Raw genomic sequence first — 24167 nt, 5'->3', positions numbered from 1 at the left:
ATTAGAGCAGAGTGGTGCCATTAGGAGTGAGACAAAACAACAGCAGCACACACACAGCTAGCAACTTTAACAAAATAGGAAACTTTTTAATCAATACAGTAATACTGCATGCAATTTATATATTCAGTAACTATCCTTTCAGCTGAAGTTATTTCTAGAAATAGTTTTGGCTAATACAACATCAGTTTCCTTTTATTTTTTAAATATATATATATTTAATAGTTTTTTGTGTGTGTGTGGTTTTTTTAATTAACTAAAAAAATTAACTAACACAACATTTAGAAATCATTCTAATTTTTTTAGTTTTTTTATTTTATTTTTATTTTATTTTTATTTTTCTCTCTATTATCATTTTATTTCTTTTTCTGTTGTCTTTCTATTTCTTTTTCTGAATCGATGCAAATGTACTAAGAAATGATGAATATGCATCTATGCGATGATATTAAGAATTACTGACTATATATGTAGAATATATATATATATTTAATTACTCTTCACTTCCTAAGAGGAGAAAATACAAAATAACTAGCAACCCTTATTTGGGTCTGAACTATATGTGGCATATTGTTGGTAAGATCTGGTTTCTTTTAAATTAATAAATAATAAAACATGCTATGTTGCGAAAAAAATGAGACGAGAGAGGGTGTGCGCATGCCTCTATCACAACGCTATTTCTGAGAAATCAGGAAGTGATCATCACAAATGTGCTTTATAAAAAATAGGATAAAAAAAAGCCAAGTGGAATTAATGTTTCTGCTCTTAAATCTGGCTTAAATATAGCATCCCCAAACCTAAAGACAAATAATTGAACATTTGTTCTAAAGCAAAGCTCACAGCCTCTTTGAGAACATGGATTCTTTTGGGAACCCAATGAAAACCATGAATGAACCCCTCCCCAGGAAAAAACACAAACATGGCAGTAGGCAGGAGATCTTAGGGGCTCAAGGCTCCCATTAAAACTTATCCAAGTTAAGAACCACACTTTTCTAAAATTTCCAGTGAAACCTCTATTCACTGACCCTCAGAAATCTGGCATTTTCATCTAGCACCTCAATGTAACTAGAAAGCAAAATGTAAAATTATGTTTTTACCTGTATTTAATACTATTCAGCAATAATAGTTTAACAGTGCATGGACGCTTTCCTACATACCCAGTGAAAAGAGACCAGGGAAGAAATCCAAATAAAGTGCAACACTGTTGCCACGTTTTCAGAGTGCTTAAAGCCAGTGACACAAAAAAGTTGAAAGTAACAAAGTGCAATGGAAGCTGAAACAATAAGAGTATGCTTTAAATAAAGCTGAGAGGTGCAAGTGATAAAGATAAAAAGTTTTATCAAACTTTTATTAAAAATAAGACAACCTCCAAGAGACTTGCATCCCGTACGGATTCCCTAGTTTTACAGATGGGCATCTTCACAAGCTATCCAGGAGGGTATGTAATTAAAACTTTTTGCGTCACTGTTATGAGAAATACAAAAAGAAAACAAGATGGATGGATGGAGGGAGGAAAAAAGAAGGGAGGGCAGGAGGTGGGTGCATGTACCTAGGGTGGATGGAGGGAGGAAGCGAGGAAAGGAGGTAAGTAAGTATAAGGGTTTCCTTTGATAAAACAAATTCCAGGAGTGCTCGGTACAGGGGTCTGTGCAGATGTGCTCTCCGCATGTACCATTTACAGAACTGTATAGGAACTACTTCTAAGCCACCAAGAACATTTAGTATATTTTAAAGAAGTTTCCCCAAAATGTTTTTGAAATGTTTCTTTTAAAGGGGCTAAACAGTTATCCATTATCTCATTTTTCTACCAGATTTCCAGAAGAGGCTATATTTAAAATTTCCAAATTACCTTAATATCACATTCATACACTTTTTCGGTAAGCAAATAAAAGTATTTCACTAGCATGAAGTGTAGATGTCTATTAATTTTTTAATCAAATTATTATTATTATTATTTTTTTTTTTTTAAGAGAGAGGGAGGAAAGGAAGGAAAGACAGAGAAGGAAGGAAGGATGGAAGGAAGGAAGGGAGGAAGAAAGGGAAACATTTTTAAACATTTTCTTGTTTTATTATATTTTGTTTGTTTGTTTGTTTTTTACATGGGCTGGGGCCGGGAATCGAACCGGGGTCCTCCGGCACGGCAGGCAAGCACTCTTGCCCGCTGAGCCACCGCGGCCCGCCCCAAATTATTTTTTACCAACATTAAGATCAGCCCCATAAAACGAGGCATGCAGGCAGCACCCCAGACCCCAGCCAGCGTGTCTGTGGGTAACAACCATATTCACCACCACGACCATACAGGAGGCCGGTCTTTAATGTCACAACCGTGATGCAACATGATACAGAAGTCAAGGGAGGGAGTCGCCCACCCACGTGCAAGAAACAAGCTCCTCCCGGGAAGCTCCTCCAGGCCCCCACAAGCTCACAGCTGATGGGCAAGGTGAGTGACCCTTAAACTCTCAGGAATCGGGGTCTCCCTCAGGACTCTGCTCTAGCATGGGGGCTGGGGGGTAGGGCTGGGGGGCTGGGGAAAGGGCTCTGGGGTCACAGGCTCCTTTCAGGTCCTGACATTTAGCACACCCCACCCAGCCACCCTGCACCCTGGCACTCGCAGGGAGCTGAGCCCAGTGTGGGGCCCGCGTGCCTGTCCTGGGAGTTTTGTCCCGAGCTCTGCTCCCCCAAGGGGAAGTTCATGTGAGGAAACTGAGTATAATTTCAGAATTAAGCTTCGTGAGGGGGGGGGGGATAGCGTTGGAGACTGTGCCTCATTCAGATGTGTGCCTCAGGGGTAGGGAGAGGGGAGAAAGTGGAGAAACCTCACTTACTAAAATGAGAATCCTCAGAGACAAAGGGGGACGAGACCCCCAGAGGGCAGATGTTCTAGTTTGCTAGCTGCCGGAATGCAACACACCAGAGACAGATTGGCTTTTAATAAAAGGGGATTTATTTTGTTAGTTCTTCAGAGGAAAGGCAGCTAACTTTCCACTGAGGTTCTTTCTTGTGTGGAAGGCACAGGATGGTCTCTGCTGGTCTTCTCTCCAGGCCCCTGGGTTCCAACAACTTTCCCCGGGGTGACTTCTTTCTGCATCTCCAAAGGCCTAGGCTGAGCTGCAAGTGCTGAGATGAGGAATGCTGAGCTGCTTAGGCTGGGTTACATTGCTCTCTCTCATTTAAGCACCAGCAATTAAGTCAAACGTCACTCATTGCAGCAGACACGCCTCCTAGCCGGCTGCAGATGTAATTAGCAACAGATGAGGTTCAGGTACCACTGACTTATGTCCGCAGCAACAAGACTAGGTATGCTCACCTGGCCAAGTTGACAAATGAATCTAACTACCACAGTGGAGAACAGGCCTGACCCATCACCACAGTGAGGTGCCGTGGAACACCCCCGGGTCACCCCTCCCGGCCCACCCTGGGCACAGGGTCCATGCGTGGAGGCCCTCTGGAGAGGCTGCTCGGCCTCAGCCAGCCTTTTTCCCTCTGGCCTCTCAGACGTCCTCTGCCATGCTTTCCCCACCAGGGACAGCTCTGCAGGCAGGGACCTCTCCTACCTTGGCTCTTCCCAGGCCCTGACCCAGCACCGGCAGCAGCTCCAGCACTGGCCCCTGCTTGCTGAAGAATGAGGGCCCTCCTTGCCTGTGACTTGGACTTGTTACAGGCAGACCACGGCAAGGTGGTGGAGTTCGTGGCCGGTGTCACCCACTGCCCTCTTATACATGGAGAGCAGGTCCCCAGCATGTCCCCTGCAGCCAGGTTTCCAACATCTACACCCCCCACCCCCACCAGCATATGTGTCCAGATTCTCCTGACCTCTTCACCAGCATCAAATCAAAACTCACGTCCTTCAACTTTTCATTTTCTCAAGGTCCGGCTAAGAAATGGGCCAGTTAATCTGAGAAATTAATTTGAGCTGGGTTCTAATGAATGGTAACTACTTAAGGAACCCATATGTGCATTTTGCAAAGAACTTCAGTGATTTAATATAAAAGTAGAAACTAAGGTAAGAAATGTAGGCACTGGACAAGCAAACATTTTTGGAAGAGAACCTGTTAATGCCTTTCAGTTCATGTCTCACAAGTCTCTAGACACCGTCATCAAAAAGCCAGCCATGAAAAATTTAGAGTTCACATATTTTCATGTGACTTTCTAAAGAATATACAGCACAAGAGGAACAAAGCCAAACAACTTTTACAACATTTAAAGTCAACTTGAATTGTACACATCCATTTATCAATTAAGTTACAATGCGAGCCAGTCAGAAATCTAGTTATACACAAACCACCTCCACACTTTCCTTGAATTTGTTATTTTGCAATGTTATCAGAAAACACAGGCCAGGTTTGCCCTTTTATTTCTTCTTTATCATTATAACATTTGTCTTGAAATAAGAAGGACAAGGTGCTGTCCCGACTTGTAACATAATAGTCCAATGGCAATTTCCAAGATCAGTATGTTTTTTTAGTCTCCTGACCTTCAGATACAATGGGAAACTTTATCACAAACAGTACGAAAAAGGCCACCCACTATTCAAGACCAGCTGACACCCACTATCAGTGTAAAGTTCTTAACAGCTATTCCCCTAAAGTACTGCTGGGAGTTGACTAGAATTGTCCAATAAATCCACGACACAGAAAAATCGAGACTCTGTCCCTGTTCCCCTATTGTTTTTCCCTTTTATTACTTTCTTTCTTACAATACTAACAATACATGATAAAGGCTTTTACACAAAATTTTTTATGTTACTTTCAAAATAAAATGGATGTAATGTGTTTATGATGAACACAGAAAGTGAAACAGCTCAATCTTCTCTTCCCACTGAGTCTCTCAAGAAGCACATTCTTTATTTGATAGTACGAGATCAATATAATGATGAGAACTAAAGACCACGGAGGAAAAAGAAAAGGACCTAATTTCCCTAAGTTGTTTTGGATATTTTAAATCCCAGGGCACTGAGAAAACTTACGGACAGTATTGCTAGCCTACATGAAGGCTGATCTTTAAGAAATCTGTAAAGCATTCAAATAACTGAACTTTCAAAATGAGAAAAAGATGGATATTGCAAACTATGCATCAGTCTGACACTGCTCATGGGCAAATTCAAGATTTTTGTGTGTGTGTGCCTTGACAGAAGGAAAAGAAATCACTAAGAACAGACAAACTGTTCATGAGAATGATGAGTTACGGAAACATTTTCTTTTGGGAAAGTTATCAGGAAAGTCAAGGGGAATCTGAAAGAATGACAGCAGCTACAACTAAAGGACCAGGCACCACACTGAAGACTTCACTTCCAACTCATTTGAAACTCCAGAACCATGAACTAAACTGTGGCAAGGTGTCTGATGAGAACTTTCCCGATTTCCTCCTGATAGAGAGCAAGATGGGGAAACTGAAGGGATAATGACACAGGTGGGTAGATTTACAATAGGTTGAAGGACCTCCCCGAGGACAAATAAACCATCATTGGTGACCTGTCAAAGGCTCTCTTCAACTTTCACATTTAATCTGAGGACATGAAGCCAGAATCAACAATGCAGGTGACAGAATCTGGAGGCAGGCTCTGAAACCACTGGACAGAATGGGATGGAGGGTCAGACGCAGCAAGATGAGATGGAATGAGGACAAATGAAGATGAGCTTGCACTAAGGATCAGAACTTCAAGCCTAAAGATGAGAAGTATGGTTAAACCTCAGCTGGGGCGGGAGGGCTTGGGATTTTGGGTTAAATGAAAGCTCGGTGCGGCAAGGCAGGTAAAAGGTCCAGACATGGGAGTGCTAGCCCCCCCATGTGAGGTGAGACACCCTCTGCCCCATCTGAAAGGCGGTAACTACACCCCAGGTGCACCCAAGGAGAGAGAGACCAGGCTGGTTGGCAGAGATTTTGGAAATAAAGTCACATGAAGAACAGTCGGAGGAAAAGAAAATGCTCAGCTTTGACGTTAAAAAGCTGGTGAGGAGGAGAGGAGATGATGGTTCCCTTTCGTTTTAAAAAGTGAGCCCATGGAATTGAGTTAACAAAACAGCAAACACATAACGCTTGCTTATAAAGAGTTCTGAACACTTGGAAAAAGGTGTTTAATCCTCATAATGCCCCTTTAAGAGAGGGCCTTTCGTTACCCCCATTTCACAGATGAAGAAACTGAGACCCAGAGGTTAAGTGACTGTCCAAACCATACAGCGAGTGAGTAGCAGAGCTGGGGGGTGAACCCCAACAGTTTAACTCACACCCATTCTCTTGACCGGTCCATTCCACTCCTACTGTGCCCTACTGTGTGTTTTTAACCCCCACGATTGATGGGCCTGGAGTGAGAAGGACATGACCAGAGCAGGTTGTTAGTTTCTAGAAGCTCGGTGATTAAGGAAAGATATGGGTGGTGATATGCACGGTGACAGGGAGAGGGCCAGGGATAGAGGCAGACCAGGAGCTGCCCTACAAATCATGGCTGTCCTCCACAAAGGAAGGCGCCCCCTGGTTAGACCCGGCTCCAGCAAGACTGGCTCATGCCACCAAATGCTGTCAGGGATGCAGCAGCCGCCCCAGGCTCCTGTCCACACTGGAACTGAGATTTGAGCATGGCTTCCATGTAAAAGTGCCACAGGGCTGAAAACCATGTAACTTTGTAAATAAAATGTACAATTTCTCCAGAATTTTCAGAACCTCTCCAATTCAATAATCTGCTTTCCTGACTCAACTGCACATGAAATGCAACAACTCATCCAAATTTATGTTTTCTGAAAATTCTTTGATACCAAACAAAAAACTCAAGGTAAAGACACTCTAAGTTGGACTCCGCCACTTATTCCTACTTTTCATATTCTGAGCTATTAAAACCACAAACTGACAAAATAACAGCTTCACTTGTGTCTTCTTTGATAAAATGAGCTAACTGAACTCAATGATTTCTCAAGTCCCCTCTGTTACTAGAATTCTATCCATATAATTCAGAAGATGATTTTTTTCACTAGATTAGCAGACTTTTTAAATTTAGGGATTTAAAAACTAGGCGATACAGTAACATGTAAGCAAAGAGAGATGATTTAAGTGGGAAGACAAACTGCCAGATTTTAAAAGTAAAGAACTTTTGGAAAAAAAAAAAATTTAAGCCCTCTAGCCTCTTATATTCCAGAGCACCTAGAAGGAAAAATCTGAGAGGATCGTATGGTAGCCCATGACAAACTCTGAAATCTGTCCTGTAACTACTTGTTGAAGAATGCTTTGAAAACTACTGCTTTTTATTTCTTTGCTTTGTATATATGTTATAATATACAAAAAAAAAGTTAAAAGAAAAAAAGCACATCATCTTAAAACCAAAAAACTAAAAAATTTTAAAAGTAAAGGACTTTATCTATAGGGGGAAAATGGATCAGATGACCTCAAGAGGAAACAATTTACTGAATGTAGTTTAGTAAAAACTGGATCACTGGTAATCAAAGTAATGTCAAACAAACAAAACACCCTAGACTAGCATATGATCTGCCAAACAAACAAAACACCCCAAACTAGCACATGACCTGTACAAACAGGACGCTCCACATTCATGTACAACATATTCCACAGATAATTCAGATTTTCAGAAAATCACAAAAGATTCCTAAGGAGAATAAAGCAAACAGCAGCTCAGACTTCTTTAATGATGGTAGTTTTAAAAATGTTTTACAATGAAAACAGTCATTAAAAGATCTCAAAAAGGCCATCTCATAAGGAAAAACAAAGAATCTTTTTTTTAAGCATTGAACTTTTTTGAAAACACTCTTCATTTTTTTCCAGATCTCACTATATAGAAAATATTAATTAGGTAAGTATATACTACCAAGGAAGTCTGAATACACTTGATTTTGGCATTTATTTATAAGTGATTTGTTTTCTCTTTGCCTATTCTGGCCTTCTCTTTTACTAAAATGTGTCCAAGACACTTTAATACCACTAAAATGGCTATAATTTTAAAAGCAGAAAATAGCAAATGCTGGTGAAGATGTGGAGAAAGAGGAAGCCTGATACACTGTTGGTGGAAATTTGTGGGAAAAGTTTGGTGGTTCCTCATAGAGTTGACCACAGAATTACCATATGATCTGGCAAGTCACTCTTGGTATTTAACCCCCAAAACTGAAAATAAAGACACAAACAGATTGTTATATACTGATATTTACAGCCACATCATTCACCACAGCAAAAAGGTGAAAGCAACCCAAATGTCCATCAATGGATGAATGGATAAACAAAACGTGGGGTATCCATACAATGGAGTATTAGCCAGCCATAAAAAGGAATGGAGTTCTAATAAATGCTACAATATGGGTGAACCTTGAAGAAAATAATGTTGAATTAAATAAGCCAACCACAAAAGGACAAAAACTATATGATTTCACATTCATATATATATGAAATAACTGGAACATGCAAAATCATAGAGACAAAGCAGATTACAGGATTCCAGGGGCAGGGGGAGGGGTGGGGAGCTAATGGGTGCAGGGTTTCTTTTAGGGTGATAGAAACATTTTGGTAATGGATGGTGGTGATGGTAGCACAAGATTTTTGATGTAACTGATGCCACTGAATTATATGTTTCAAAGTAGTTAATGCGGAAAATTTTATGTTGAATGTGTTACCACAATAAAATGAGAGTAGAATTAAACAGGGAAAAAAAAATTAAACAGGAAACCAGAGGGACATTCCATAGGCCCACCAGCACCCCTGGAGGCACACACGGTCAGCACCAAGTGCCCACCTAAGCCAGTCCCTTGCTGGACAACAGCAGCATTTGCTGTGCCTTGTAGGCAATTCCAGGTCTGAGAACCGTAACTCACCTCGAGAGAGCAAGCTCTAAGCACATGAGGGAGACATGATTATAGGAAAAAGGTGAGTTATTTCCTTTTTATTTTTAAGTAAATCATTGCAAGCTTTGCTTCCCTACTTCAACTATTATTTAGAAATGAATTACTCCCATTTGTGGAGAGTAATTAATCCTGAATTATATTTTGACCTCAACCAAAGCAGGAATTATTTAGGTGTGTTTTGAGGCAATCCTGGGACCCCAAGACCTTTTCAGGGGATCCACAAAATCCTCCTTTTTCCAGCTATGTATGTACATGTGATAAGAATTTTCTTCTTCTGCTTCAACAAGACAACATATGGGAACAGACTGAATGCAGGATCCAGCTATCCTCTCTTAAGTTGGACATTAAAAAGACTCGCAAAAATGCAAAATAATGCCCACTCTTCTTTCAAAATTGTTTTGTTTTAGAAAATATAATTATTGCTCATAAAAAAGGTTACCATATAACAGATTTGTTATTAATTTAAATAAATTAATATTTAATAGGTTGTCAATTTTAATTTTAAAGGCAGTAAATATTAATAGATACAATCCACTGTACTGGTTTGAAGCTCTTATGTACCTCAGAAAAACCATGTGCTTTTTCCTAATCCATTCTTGTGGGGGCAGACCTATTGTTTAGGGTAGAAATGTTGATCAGATTGTTTCCATGGAGATAAGGCACATCCAGTTGTGGGTGTGACTTTTTGATTGACTTGTTTCCATGAAGATGTGACACACCCAATTGTATATGTGGCTTTTCTATTAGAGGGAGATGTGACTCCACCCATCCAAGGTGGGTCTTGATTAGTTAAAACATTTAGGAGAAACATTTAGGAGAAACCTCAGATGCAGACGAAGACACAGACAACTAGAAATGCAGAAGCCCCAGGAGACGCCAGGAGTTAGGAGAACTGACAGAAGCTAGACAGGCACCAGAGCCAACACAGACACAGACATCTAGAGATGCTTGAAGTGCCAACAGAGAGAGGAGAGACCTAGACATGGACATTTGGAGATGCAGAGCCCAGCAGACTCTGCATCTCTATGTGCCCTCCCATAAGATGCTAAGCAAGCCAGAACCCAGAGAAGCTAAGAGAAGGACAACAGATGCTTAGAGAAGAAATCACTAGAATCAGAAGCTGGAAGCAATGCAACCAGGAACAAGGACCAGCAGATGCCTGCCACAGCCTTCCCATGTGACAGACATCAACCCTTCTTGAATCAAGGTATCTTTATCTGGATGCCATAGTTTGGACATTTTTATGGCCTTATAACTGTAAACTTGTCACTTAATAAATCCCCTTTATAAAAGTCAACCCATTTCTGGTATATTGCATTCTGGCAGCTTTAGCAAACTAAAACACCCACATAAACACAAGCTCTTTGGAGTCCTCAATAACTTTTGAGAGCACACAGGTCCTGAGACCAAACAGTTTGGGAGCCACTGCCCTAAGAATTATTCAATAGATTCCCTCTCATGGATTTCTATACATACCACATCTGGTACAAATGTTTGTTGAATGACATTAAAAACTATAGAGCAGAGCTCAGAGCCGACATAGACCCAGATGTTTGGAAATGCAGTGAGGAAATGCTCTGGGGAAAGCCGTTTGAAACCAGAGGCCAGGAGAGAAGGCCAGCAGACACTGCCATGCACCTTCCCATGCGACAGGGGAACCCAGATGAAAGCTAGCTGCCTTTCCTCTGAAGAACTGTAAATCTGTAACTGAATAATTCCCCTCTATAGAAGCAAAAAAAAAAAAAAAGACCTACAGCGTACCCTTTATTGTATGATTTCATTTTGCTATTTAAAACTCTATTTAAATACTTTTTTACAAGAGAAATAACCTAGAAGGATACACAAAAGGGTTAAGACATGATTTCAGAGAGGCAGTATTTTAGGTTATTATAACTTATTTTTTTTGCACTAATTATATTTTCTTTTTCCACAGCAGGGAGGTGGGGATGGGGTGGGGGTGATGGCCCTGGAACAGTATTTCCTAGTGTATTCCATGCCAAGATGCCCCAGGAAAAAAAAGATTCCATGGTCTAGTTATGTAAACATTGATCATATACTTACCCCACCCCCAGCAATTCCTCAACACACATTTGTACGCTAAAGACTATATGAAGTCCTAAGCTGATGAAATCACTTTAACCTTGTTTACTAGCACTTCCCAAACTGAGGTGAGCAAGAGCCCTCTTTTTCCAAGTAACACCTATGCCAGGGCACTTTTCGGGAAACACTGCCTTGGAAATCAATTTGTCATCCTATATAACAATTTGAAGAGGAACCCTGTCCTGAAGTTGACCACTATTTCATTACTGCTAGATGTCTCTACGTCACCATTTTTTAACCCAGAAGACTTCTAAAGATGACATTAAATGATATGTACAACTCCAATTAAGAATGTTAGGAGGGTGGAGGTATGAAAAATATAGTTTTACAATTACTTTACTAAAACACCTCTACAGTGGAGTAAATTAAATTCATGTAGATTTATAAACTTGGAAATTTTAATAAATAGCCTTAAATCACAATTCCTAAGTAAATTTTCTTTGATGAAAACTAAGTACATTTGAGCATAAGTCATTTATTTAAATAACGGGCATCAGCAGATGTTCTAGTTTGCTAGCTGCCAGAATGCAATATAACCAGAAATGCAATGGCTTTTAAAAATGGGAAATTAATAAGTTGCTAGTTTACAGTTCTAAGGCCGAGAAAATGTCTCAATTAAAGCAAGTCTATAAAAATGTCCAAACCAAGGCACCATCGAGAGGTTACCTTCACTCAAGAAAGGCCAATGAGTTCAGTGTTTCTCTCTCAACTAGGAAGACATGGCAACAGTCTGTTAGCTTTCTCTCTAGGCTTCTTGCTTCTTGAAGATCCCCAGGAGGTGTTTCCTTCTTCATCTCCAAAGGTCACTGGCTGATAAACTGTGTGATTCTCTCATCCTTCTGTCATGGTTATGCAGCTCTCTCCTCACTGTCAAAAGGGAACTCTCTCCAAAATGTCTCCTCTTTTATAGGATTCCAGTAAACTAATCAAGACACACACAGACATGTCTCCATCTAATGAAGTTTAATACCCACAACTGATTGAGTCACTCACATCTCCGTGGATATAACCTAATCAGGTTTCCAACCAGTAGTACTGAATAGGGATTAGAAGAAACTGTTGCTCCCACAAGACTGATTAAGATTAAAACACGTCTTTTCTAGGGTACATAAATCTTTCCAAACCGGCACGGCAGGTATTCTCAGAAAACACCTGCTGGGCTTGTGCATACAGGTAGTCCCCACGCTGTCTATGCACAACCACTGACAGCAGACAGTCCAAGTGTCCGGTGCTGCCTCCCCAACCTGGACACCCGCCCTGGGGCTGCCACCTGGGCCCCAAGGACTTGTTGACCCGTGACTCCTTCTGTTGCTTCTTCTGGCCCTTTCAAGAGGATCACAACCTGCCCAGCATGTGTTCCCTCCTTTTCCTCTCACTGGCTCAGTCCCTCTCAATTACAGATACAGAACTCAAGTATCTGGGCTTTTGGCTCCTTCTTCTCGATCTTTCTCTTCCTTCAGTCTTCTCTTCAAACCCAAGTGTGAGTCAAGGAGATAAACTGATGGTGGCCGATGCCCATCAGAATCATTTAAAGAGCTACTTTATTACTTCAAAGCCTACTTACTATAAAATTTTAACTAGCTCTTTATTACTAATATTGTAATGGGTGTGGATTTTTTTTCCCACTGCAAGCTTACACTATTTCCACTTGTTATGGGTGTAATAGGCTTCTGTGGATTCCTTCTGGAGTCTGAAACAGTTCACAACAATGTTTTCATGGGAAAATACAACGTGGTTCCACCTGCAACTCCTAATAGAAGAGTAAGAGTTGTGTTTTGAGGTCATTTCGGAATCTGAAATGGCTCTATGTCACAGGGAACAATATACCAAACAAAGCTAGGTTAAGGCAGTTGGAAAACAGTCATTGGAAGGAGGCAGTCAAGGAATGTCAGCTCTGGTGAGCTGGGTTTACAGGCAATAGGAGCAGAGCATGGACAGAGAAAATGTGCTGAGAGAAGACCACAATCCGATAGGCTTTTTTTGGCCAAAGGTGGGGATTTCTCAGATCTTGGGGGTTCCTACCATGCTCACTGCACCAGCTGGCCTCAGTTCTACCTGACCAGACCTGGGTTTCCAAAAAGTAATAAGTACAGTCAGGCTGCTCTAGTTCAAGTCAAAGCTCTTGCCCCAAATCCCCATCTGCTCTCCTACCCCACTGACCTGGGCTGGATAACACAGAAACTTCAGGAAGCCCTTGAAGCCTTCTCCCTTCAAACTGAAAGCAACAAAGCTTGGCCTGAGTGAGCCACTTCTACTTCCCCTTTGTCCTGGGACCCCTCAGTCCACGAAGGCTGAGAAGCAGGAGGCACCCGCAGCCAGAGCTGAGGAAACCAAACGGCCTGCCAGGCCACTCTTAGAACTCCATGGGGGCTTAGATCCCACACTGTCACTGTGCCCCCAGAGTGAGCACCAGGGGTGTCTGACGGCCACCAGGCACCCACCAGCCCACCTGGGTCCCCCCAGAAGCCACTGTGAAAAGGTCATGCCAACACCAGGATCCCTCCCCCTGGATGGGCCGTGTTCCTGCATCAGCACCAGCCCTGGACCAGTTCACGCCTCCACCTCCGTGGCCAGGATGCCCGCAAGCCTCTCTGGCCATGTGCCCTGAAGGATGCCCAGCTCCTAATCACAGCCATCACACCCCCAGTGACCCCTCCAAACTCTGAACTGCTCACCGCAGCCTCTGGAATCTCCTCCCACTCCCATCCTTCTTCTTTCCTCTCCATCTCCCATGATGCTAACAGTCATGGAGGACACACTGAATATGAAACAACAAAGACCCAGCAAAGGCAGAGTCTGCTGAGACCCATCTGCCAGATACATCACTTTTCTTAAAAGCAGTGGTAAAAAATCTCAAAACTTTTGAGAATATTCAGAAAGAATTCTTGAAAAGAATGGGGTTCATAAACTTTATTGAATAGGAAAATATATGTTAACCACTAGCATTAGTGACCCATCTGAAAAAATATTTTATTCAAACAAATATTAAAGTTATGGTCAGTATTAAAGTCACCCTAATGGGAAAATAAGACTATGTTCTTATGACTATGTCCAGTAGGACATGCTCTGTTCAGATGAGGTTTGAAAATGTCAGATTTCACATCAGAAAGCATTTGAGTCAATACTTACATTCTATCCTAGGCTTTGGAAAATTTTAGAAGAGGCTTATTATTTGCTTCTCTTAGTTAAGCAAGAGAAGGCTCTCATATGCTGTAGCAAGGAGGTTTTAAAACTTAGCCAAAAGAAAGTGCTTTACACGGGAATCATGAGCAGATAGTAATGGATATTTACAAACAATTCAAAAAGATCAGAAACAAACCCAACTCAGGGTTTACATCCCAGTCTGAGAATTACCAAGGTACCCAACCATTAACCCAGCACCAGGCAGTGAGGGGCTAAAATATGGAGGACTGCTTCCCACCTCACTGTCCTTTTAATAATTTTTGTCCAAGGAGAAAATTAAATTCAAGTCAGTGCATTTTTGCTACTTATTAACTACCGATAAGTGTTTGAAATGCTTGGCAGAAAAAAAAAATTAAGGATTATCCAAGAATTTCAATTATTTTTGTTATCCTTGTTACTAATTCCCTAAGTAATAAGAAACTGGCACAAATTAGTCAAGGTGTTTTAAGAGTAAACATATCAGCTTAATGCCAAGGCTTTGATCCCCCAAATTATGTGCGCCTATTCCCCAATTAGCCTCTAACTACCATTTGCTTTCATCCTGTGTTCATTTAACAAACATCTGTTGTGAACTTAGTACGGTCCACTTGGCTAGGTGCTGGGCGCAGAAAGAGGAGTGAGCAGTCTCCACCCTGAGGCCAGGGCAGGAGAAAAGGCAGAGCCTCCAGAAGGTGGAGGGGAGAGCAGCGGGGTGCAGCCCGGGAGGCTGGGCAGCATCTGGCACCCATCAACCCTGGGCCAGCCCCATTCTGACTCATGACAGGCCACCCCAGCGCTCATCAATAGGGCCAGTTTCCCGTATAAAAGGGCCCCAGCACGTCATCTAAAATAGGTTTAATGTTCTACTGCCATGTTGAAATTCTTAGTAATTTTTTAAGAAGGGGCCTTGCATTTTCATTTTGCATCAGGCCCCATGAACTCTGCAGCCGACCCCTGAATATTATTCATCATTAACTATATATGAAATATGCAAAATCAAATGTGACTGGATCCTGCATCTCAGACAGAATAAATGATGTTCTTTAGAAGCACTTAAGCTCTAGACCTACTGAATCAGAATTTGTGGAGGGAAGCTCAGGACCTGCCTGTAAACAACCATGCAGGGTGATTCCTGGGGCCCACCTGGGACCCTCCATATGCCCCAAGGAGCATGGGCCCTCCTCATCCCATTTAGGGAACCCACTGCTTTTCTTTCCCAGGTTCCCACAGTTCTCTTTCATTCATTCTTGTCTTTTCGATACCATTTAATGTCAATTTTGCTGTTTTTAATAATCTTTTGACAGTTTTCTATTTTTGAGGAACAGGCTTTTGAGGTCAGGATATAAGGAACTAACTTTTAATTTGCAGAGCTGCCAATGGTGGGAAGTTCACTGGACTCTTCATTCCCACAGCAAAAAAAAAAAAAAAAAAAAAAGCCACACAGACAATTTCATATAAATCATTAATGTTTTACATTTCTTCAACTTAAGTTTATGACAAACAACTTTTTTCTAGATGGACCTCAAAATGAAAGTAGTGTTATATAAGAAAAAAATTTTTAATATTAAGAACTCAGAATTAATGTCTATGTCTTACCTTAAGTAGGCATTAAACAAAGATGACATTCATTTTTACTGAATTTTAAAAATTGTATTTCTAACATTTTATACTATGACTAAAGATTGGGGAAATAATGAATAGAAAAACGAATAGAACAAAATCAATGGAACAAACCAGGTAATTTACTTTAACAAAGCAGATTTTCAGCCAATTAGCATAACAAAAATGCCACGTCATCTAAACAGGTGGTGTCTGGGTGTCCCCTCAGCCGCCTTCAGAACGTGAGGCCTGGAACTCTGCGTGTGGCTCGGGGGGTCCCGGAGCTGCTGCAGGTGCTCTCAGCCCACCTGGCCCTAAATGCTCCTGAAAACGAGCTGCGGGCTGGGTGCCCACAGAGACCGAGGGGACCGAGAGGGCCAAATCTGGGGAAAGCAGGCTGAAGCCCCTAAGGATGTCTTTAAAAAAAGTTCAAAGAGGCTGAGTGATCCCTTGACGGAGGGTGGTATGGCGCGACAGCTGCTCTCTGGGGCAGATGGGCTAGGCGAGTAAAGAGACAGACCCCCTGTGGTAGTTAGATTCAGTTGTCAACTTGGCCAGGTGAAGGCATCTAGTTCTGTTGCTGTGGCCATGAGCCAATGGTACGTGAACCTCATCTGTTGCTGATTACATCTGCAGTCGGCTAGAAGACGTGCCTGCTTCAATGAATGATGTTTGACTTAATTGGCTGGTGCTTAAATGAGAGAGCTCAACGTAGCACAGCCCAAGCAGCTCAGCATACCTCATCCCAGCACTCACAGCTCAACCCAGACCTTTGGAGATGCAGAACGGAATCACCCTGGGGAAAGTTGCTGGAAACCAGAGGCCTGGAGAGAAGGACAGCAGCCCTGTGCCTTCCCGTGTAGGAAAGAACCTCAGTTGAAAGTTAGCTGCCTTTCCTCCGAAGAACTAACAAAATAAATCCCCTTTTATTAAAAGCCAATCCATCTCTGGTGTGTTGCATTCCAACAGCTAGCAAATTAGAACACCCCCCAAAGCTCCTTTCAAGCTCAAAGCTGAAGTCCTGGGCAGAAATGATATGGGAGACAAGGGCTAAAGAAAGAACTGGTTGGATCAAATGCCAGTTTGCCCCCGAGAAGGAAAAAATCAGTCACTCCAACCTCTGAGAAGACACCTTAGACACCTGTGAGCTGTGGCTCTGACTGCAGAGATGGTCGCGGGTGATGGTGGAGTCGGGTTGCTTTAAAGATGGGTGGGGGAAAGGGGTGGGGGAAAGCAATAGCTAGAGGATAAGAAGCTTCTTGAGGTGATGAAATGATGAAAATGTTCTAAAATTGACTGTGGGGATAGTTGCAAATATCTGTGAATATACAAAAATCCACCGAACTGTACACATGAAATGGGAGACTTGTATGTCATATGAATTACATCTTTTTAAAAAGTTGATGGGCCACGGTGGCTCAGCAGGCAGAGTTCTTGCCTGCCATGCTGGAGACTCGGGTTTGATTCCCGGTGCCTGCCCATGCAAAAAAAAAGGTTGCTATAGGATGGTGAACCCACTTTAGAAAACAATCTGGCACATCTTCAAAAAGTTAAATATAAAGTTGTCACACGACCCAGCAATTCCACTCCTAGGTATAGACCCAAGAGAAAAGAAAACATATGTCCACGCAAAAACATTTACTTAGCAACATATGGGTAAAATATGTAATACGTAAATATAGCTCAATAAAGCTATTAAGAAAAAAGAGTGGCTGTATGGAGAAAAGACTTCTTTTGCCCTAAACAAAAAATTCAAGAAAGTGCTTATTAAGGTAGTTTGGAAAAGTAGCAGACTCAGCAGAAATTCTTGTCACTCAAGAATCAGACTGGTCCAGAAGAGACAGCTAAAAGAAAATATTCAAGTCTGATTTCTTTTTTCAAGTAAAGGAAGAAAACCAGAATTCTTCCTTTACTATGCTATCCCATACTTCTTATCGGGGTCCTAGAATGGAAGGAAGTTAACATTCAGATGTGTTTATAGGATTTTTAAATATTCTAAATTGTTATTTTGAAGTAACTGAATCTTTGTCAAGAACCTTTAAACATAAAAGTCTTAGCAACAGATTTTGTGAAATTTTTTAATCTAATAACACAACTATATCATCTTAAAGCTAAACAAGAAAAGGAACAAAAATGTGCCCAAAACATATGGGAGAAAGGACCTCTCAAATCGGGGACATCAAATGTAGTGTTCTAATCCCTAAGAGGTGACACTTATGAAAAAAATGGGCACAGGTTCATTAGCTTGACACAGATTTGGGGGGGTTGTCAGAGATTGAGGTTCCTATCTCTGGCCTATGTACCACCTCTTTTGTGTAAAAATGACAAATGTGAGTTTTTTCTTACAGTACTTTCAACATCACATAGCACAATTCACTCCCACCAATCTTTAACACATATTCTTGAAGCTGTCCTCAGATCTATATTTTATACCAAATCAATAATTGTCATTCATAATATATATATATATAATTTATAAACACAGCATTTCTCCAAGCAATGCTGCTCATGCCACCTCAAGACCACAGGAAAAGTGGAGCAGAAAATGCACGATACCTAAAACTTCAATTAACCAGAACACCTGAGACGTAGATCCTTGGGGTATTCAAGATAATCCAATCTCCTACTTTGTTTCAACTCCTACAAATGAAGTCTACCCCCTCCCAAAATTTACATTTTCTTGTCTTAGAAAGCAAGACAATAATAATTTAAATTCTTTTTTTTTTTTTCATGTTTTAAGATCTTAACCTCAGCAAATGTTCTAAAAATGATCATGGTGAAGAATACACAACTCTGAGATAATACTGTGAGCACTGATGCATAATACGGTTGGACTGTATGTGTGTGGATATTTCTCAATAAAAATGTTTTTTAAAAACAACTTCAGGAAAGATAAACAGGAATCTAATAATTAGAGACTGAAGTCCTAGTGGAATAGCAGATAAATTAAATATTGTCATTTTTTGCATAAATAAAAACCATAAAGATAAAACTTATCTTTACCAAACACATACTCTGTCTGGCACTGTGTTTGGCAAATATTAGAGCAATGAAAAGTAAATGTTTTCCTACTCTATGAAAGCAAATGCAACAATCTGAAAATGTGCCTCTTTTGCCCAAATTTATTTTAAACATATTGGGCTGAAAAATTCCCCTTCCAGAAATAAAGGGCTAAATTATTCAGACAAAACACCCCACTGAAAACATCGGCTAGTTGGATAAAATATTCTTAAAAGCTTTTGTGAATTCTCACCTGCCATGCAGAAGACCCGGGTTCGATTCCCAGACCATGCATTTCTCATATAAGCAAACAAACGAAAAACCAACAAACAAAAATTCAACAAATGGTGCTGCAATAAGGGGATACTCACGTGGAAAAAGAATAAAATGTGACCCCCATTATATAGTATACAAAAAAAAAAGGCTTGTGTGAAGACATGAGAGACCCAGCAAAGCAATTAAGTATTCGATAACCAATATCCAGCTAAACAGAGAAATAAATACAAATGAGCAATCTTTTGGGAAGGTTTCCTCTCAAGTTATCTACCAGTTCCACTACAGAGAGGCTGAGAGCCCAAAGAGAGATTGCAAAAGGCTCCTGAGCTTGGGGATAAAACTTGAAGCTCTGGTCTTACTAAGGTGACACAGATAAAACCTTCAGGTTTGGGATTGCTACTCTAAAGGACGATACTGCAATAAAGGTAAAATGGAAATATATAGCAGCTTTCTCAAGGAATATAGCCCAACTTCAAATATTTTCAATTCTTTATTAGATTCAGATAATCTGGGATTGCTGGCGCCCCTACCCTTCTGCTGATAGCAAAGTAAAATCCTCTCTGGAGAACAATAACATCAGGCTAGGCCTCAAATTATCTCTGCAAGTTTTCATTTACTATGCTCAACCTGTCACCATTGTTAATAGTCTCTGTGCAAATAAACACTTCTGGAATTATCCTTAAAAAAAAAAGCATAACCTCAGTTTCTTCACTTCAAAAATTAAGAATTGGTTTAATAAAGTTAAGCAAGTCCTGAGACCAGTGTCATGAAATTACAGCACTTTCTAGTTTCAGCACAAAAATTTTTTCATCATAGTTTATAATTTCATTTATTTGTCTATATTCATCATATCTGAAACTGAAATATTAGGAGTTTTTTTTTAGGGCGCAAAAATCAAGTTGTACCGACACAGACAGTATATAATATGAGCTCCTAAACCTTCTTTTTGAAAAATAATTTCAATGAAGCTGTTGGTTTTATGCTTTTCTTCTTCTAAAAGTAGTAGGCAGGCAAGAGATGAATTTCAGTTAACTCAAGGTTCCAGTTAGTCGAGTTTTACAGCTCTTAAATTGGAATACATTCAGAACTAGTGATATTTTATTGTTTCTTTAGCAGTTATATAGGCCTCCTATATGAACATTTACTTTCAGCAATAAAAGATTAGATTAAATGTAATACTGAAGTCTTTATTCAAATGACTTTCTCAGTTTTTTCCCTGAAAAAACAACAAATTAAGAACCTTTTTTTAAAAAAACTAGGAATTACCATATTTCTTTAAAATGGGCCCAGGATGGTAGCCAGAGCTACATACTTCAAAGAGTCATATAAATGTTTATGATCTAATACCCCAACACTGCAATCAACAGAATGGATCCCTGAAAAATTACTAATTCCCATATCCATGTGGATGTAAAAATACTGTATGGCCTAAACTGAAAGACAGTCATTCATCCATTAAATCACACTACAAAGACTGATTGCCAAACGTGTGCCAGGCAAGGCTGGGGTGAGAGGCTGTGTCTTCAAACAAAACAGACCAAAAAACCACCTTGAACACGTGTCCTGGTGAGGGGAGACTAACAAAATAAACAACAGCATATTAGAAGGGGATTAGAGCTGCAGAAGAGAGGACAAGTGGCGCAGGGAGAGGAGGTCCAGGGGGCTAGAGAGAGGTGAGGGGAGAGCTGAGAAGTCTCTATGCAAATGGGAAGACAATCATGTAATGCTCTGAAGTGTATGATTGTAGTTACTTGTTAAAAATATTTTAAATATAGACTTCAGATACTCTTTCTACTTTTTTCTACTTCAATTTTCTATTTCCTGGTTAACGACCAATTGGAGAGGACAGGGCCTTCAAGGGAATGAACACATGCCAAAGATACGTCTCCAAATATTGTGGTTAATTTGATGTTTGCTGAGAACTATAGCTGCAATGAAAGTGAAATTTAGGGATCTCCATAAAACGACCTATAGTTATATGCAATTTATGTTACAAAAACTCTCATTCTCTCCAGTAGTTTGTATGTTAATTTTAAATCCCATTAATAATTATTAGAGGCAGCTAGACTATGAACAGCAGTTCATATCACCATGCCTCACATCAGAAAAAAACTCAGATATTAGCTGAAACAATCACTTTTTTAAATGAGCTCACAGAAAATGTCTCCACAAACTGCATATTTAAATACAAAATATATTTGTAACATTACAAAATGTAATTGTTTTATTAGTATTTTATGTAATATTCAGAAGACATTTCCTAACTTGCAATGTATGTGGGGGGGGAGGGGGAAGCAGCAGAATAACTGATTTTTTTTCAGAATAACTGATTTTTTTAAAATGTTTTTATTTTGAAGACTACTGAAGTACTATAAACTGCAACCAAAAAAAAAAAGCTTACAGAGAGCTATCAAATTACCAAGGGCTCAAGATTCAGCACCTCTCCCACTTAAGATTTCTATTGGTCCATCATAAGGCAGGCATGTGATGGATGGTATTTATGGTAACTCTGAAGTAACAATAGCAAATGCAGGTGAATGGACAGACTTAATAAAACATATGGATTTTACCAAGCAACGTTATCATTGACTAAAGGATACTTGATGTTGCCCCACTATCCAATCCCTGCACATATTAAAAACGTGGATTTTCCCAAGAAAAGCAAATCTTTGACATATATTATGGCCTTTTTTCCTTGGATATATTAGACTTTCACACCTCTATGTCAATCTGGAAAGACCTTTCAAACTTAGCCTGATGTAATTAAAAATCAAATTGTAAACCTAAGAGCAACTGGATACTTAGTGCCTTAAGACCTGAATTTGACACAGTCGGCATTATGTTAGTAATGATATGAAGTATTCAAAGTTTATCATCCTCGATGTTAAGAAAGGAACAGGGAACAAAAGGTGCATTTTGCCTCTTCTGCCCTTGAATTTGTAAGCCCCATACTTCTTTTGATATGTCATGCCAAAGAGAAGAAAAGGAATTTTCAAATCTTGTTAAATTGAAATGTCTCATTTAGACTTCTATCAACCCTCCCACCTACACACACACACAATTATTTAAAAAAAAAAAAATCAGAAGATTAGATCAAATACTCTATAGATTACACCTGGACTACTTTGCTGCAAAGCCAAAGAAAATGTTCACGATTCCAAGATCCATTCAGAAGCATATATCTGCAATGCGTAAAGCTTTCGTTGGCAAGATCAATCAATATCAGAAAGCTAGTAACGTTTAACAGGTCAAGTGGCTGAAGGTTAAAAGACCAAAACAATCAATTTACCAAGAATTAGTTTGCCATGTAGCTGTTAAAAGAATTTCGGTCCCACCATCGTAAGGACTCATTGAGAGGGTCTGTTTCTCTTTCCTGCCGAGGCCATGAATGCTCCTGCACGATCTAAATTACCGTCAGAAAACCTGCACCAGGGCTTCGGGGGTGCAGGAGACGGGATGAGACCGCGGTCGAAAACCTCAGCACAGTTTCACCTTTGGGGGAAAAGGGTGGCGGGCGGGGGGAGCGACAAGTTCCAGCCTCCGCTCGTTTGCAAACAGACAACGTTTTAAGGACTCTGGGAGGAGGGAAGCGGGGAGACGCCGGGTCCGCCGTGCAGGGTCCGCCGCGGAGAGCCGGGATCTTGGAAAAGCGGAGCGGGGGAGTGGGTTCTTATGTAAGCACACACCACAAACCGCGCGTGTGCACCCCCAGCCCGATGCCCAGCTGAGCACCCAACTCACGTTCGGAGCATCGCCCCGGGCTGGGGTGGGGGTGGGAAGCATCCCCAGCCTGAGGGGGCTGCTGAGGGGAAAGGGGGTCTGACCTTTCCGGTGGCCTGCACGGGCCCCCCCAAGCCCGTGCAGCCGGCAGCACCCCGCGACCCGCCCCGGCCCCCGACCCCGCCCCGACGCCCCGCGCCCGGATCAGACCCTTCGCGCCCCGGCCCGGCCCGAGCGCTTACCTCGCGCGGCCCAGACCCCGCTGCCGCCCAGCAGGCCGGCCAGCAGCAGCCAGAAGGCCGGGGCCAGCGCGGGCGCGCGGCGGCGCAGCATCGCTCCGGCTCCCGGCGCCGCGGCCGCCCGAGGCGGGAGCGGCAGGGAAGCCCGCGGGGTGCCGAGCGGGGCTCTCACGGCCCGGGGCCGGCTGTGGGCGCCGCAGCGAGCACCGGGGTCCGAGGAGCCGCCGCCGCGGCCGCCGAGACGCTGGGCCGCGCGCTCCGGCCGCGGGCGCCCTCCCCTCCTGGGCCGCGGCAGCGTTCGCTCGAGGCAGCGCAGCGACTAAGATGGCGGCGCCGCTCTCTCTCGGGTCCGGCGAGGAGACCCGGCCGGGGGCGGGGTGGCGGCGGGAGAGGCGTGGAGGGAGCGGCGCCGGGAGCGCGCGGGGAGGGGGGGGCGGGCCCGGGAGCGCGCGGGAGGCGGCGCGAGACGCGGGCGGGCGTGGAAGGGCGCGCGCGCCCGCGAAGCGGCTGGCCCAGCCCGAGCGCGCGCCAGCGGCGGGGACGCGCCCCCGGGTGGGTTCCCCGGAGGCTGGGAGGGGGCGGGAGGCCACGCACCTTCCGGCGGGGGGGCAGCCCGAGGACCTCGACCCCTTGTCCCCACGCGCGTTCCCAGCCTCCCAGGTGGCACTTTGGAGCCCGCGCCTCCTTTCTCCCCATCCCGCCCCCGCACCCTCAGGCCGCCCCCAGGCGCCAGCGCCCCGCGTCCCGTCGGGCGAGCCCACGGAATCCTCCCCTGCAAGGTGGAGACGCGGGGAGGGAGTCGGCGGGGTCGGGGAAGGGGCTTCAGGAGGAGGGTCGGCGCAGCGCTGGGGAGCAGGTCAAGGACTGTGCCGCACGTGTCGCAAAGGTTCCAGCCCCGGGCGGGGGGCGGTTGGCCTGCCCCCAGGGAGCCCGTCCTGCGTTTGTAACTCAGGACCCCTCCGTTTGCTAAAGTCGGTTTGTGTTTAAAAGGCGACTAGGGGCCGAGCTCTTTCTAAACGATCTTAATGGGGTGCTGATGGTCCTTTAGAATTGCAGGTCCAGACAGATAAAGGGTCCCTCTGCTGGGTTCTTGACTCTCTCCTCCTCCCTACGGAGATCTCCCCTTTTCCTGGAATCCTGGAGCACCCACCTTCTCTCAGCTAGTGACCTCTGACCCCTGGGACCCCCATTTTAGCCGAAAGAATTCCCAGATGGGCTCCTATGTGCTGGGCACTGGAAACTG

The 24167-nt window shown here is 42.6% G+C and overlaps 1 protein-coding gene across 1 annotated transcript in view; it reads right to left on the bottom strand.

Annotated features, from left to right (window-relative positions):
• Positions 1-23018, bottom strand: part of CLSTN1 (calsyntenin 1) — a 62080-nt gene extending 39062 nt beyond the window's left edge. The window contains exon 1 of the mRNA XM_077130839.1: positions 22928-23018. Coding sequence (XP_076986954.1) covers positions 22928-23018 — 91 coding nt within the window. The remainder of the gene's footprint in view (positions 1-22927) is intronic.
• Positions 23019-24167: the final 1149 nt, after the last annotated feature.

This window comes from Tamandua tetradactyla, chromosome 2, assembly GCF_023851605.1.
Source record: "Tamandua tetradactyla isolate mTamTet1 chromosome 2, mTamTet1.pri, whole genome shotgun sequence".
Taxonomy (NCBI): domain Eukaryota; kingdom Metazoa; phylum Chordata; class Mammalia; order Pilosa; family Myrmecophagidae; genus Tamandua; species Tamandua tetradactyla.
Note: the sequence above shows the minus strand (reverse complement) of the source record. Positions and strands in the feature narration are given on the sequence as shown.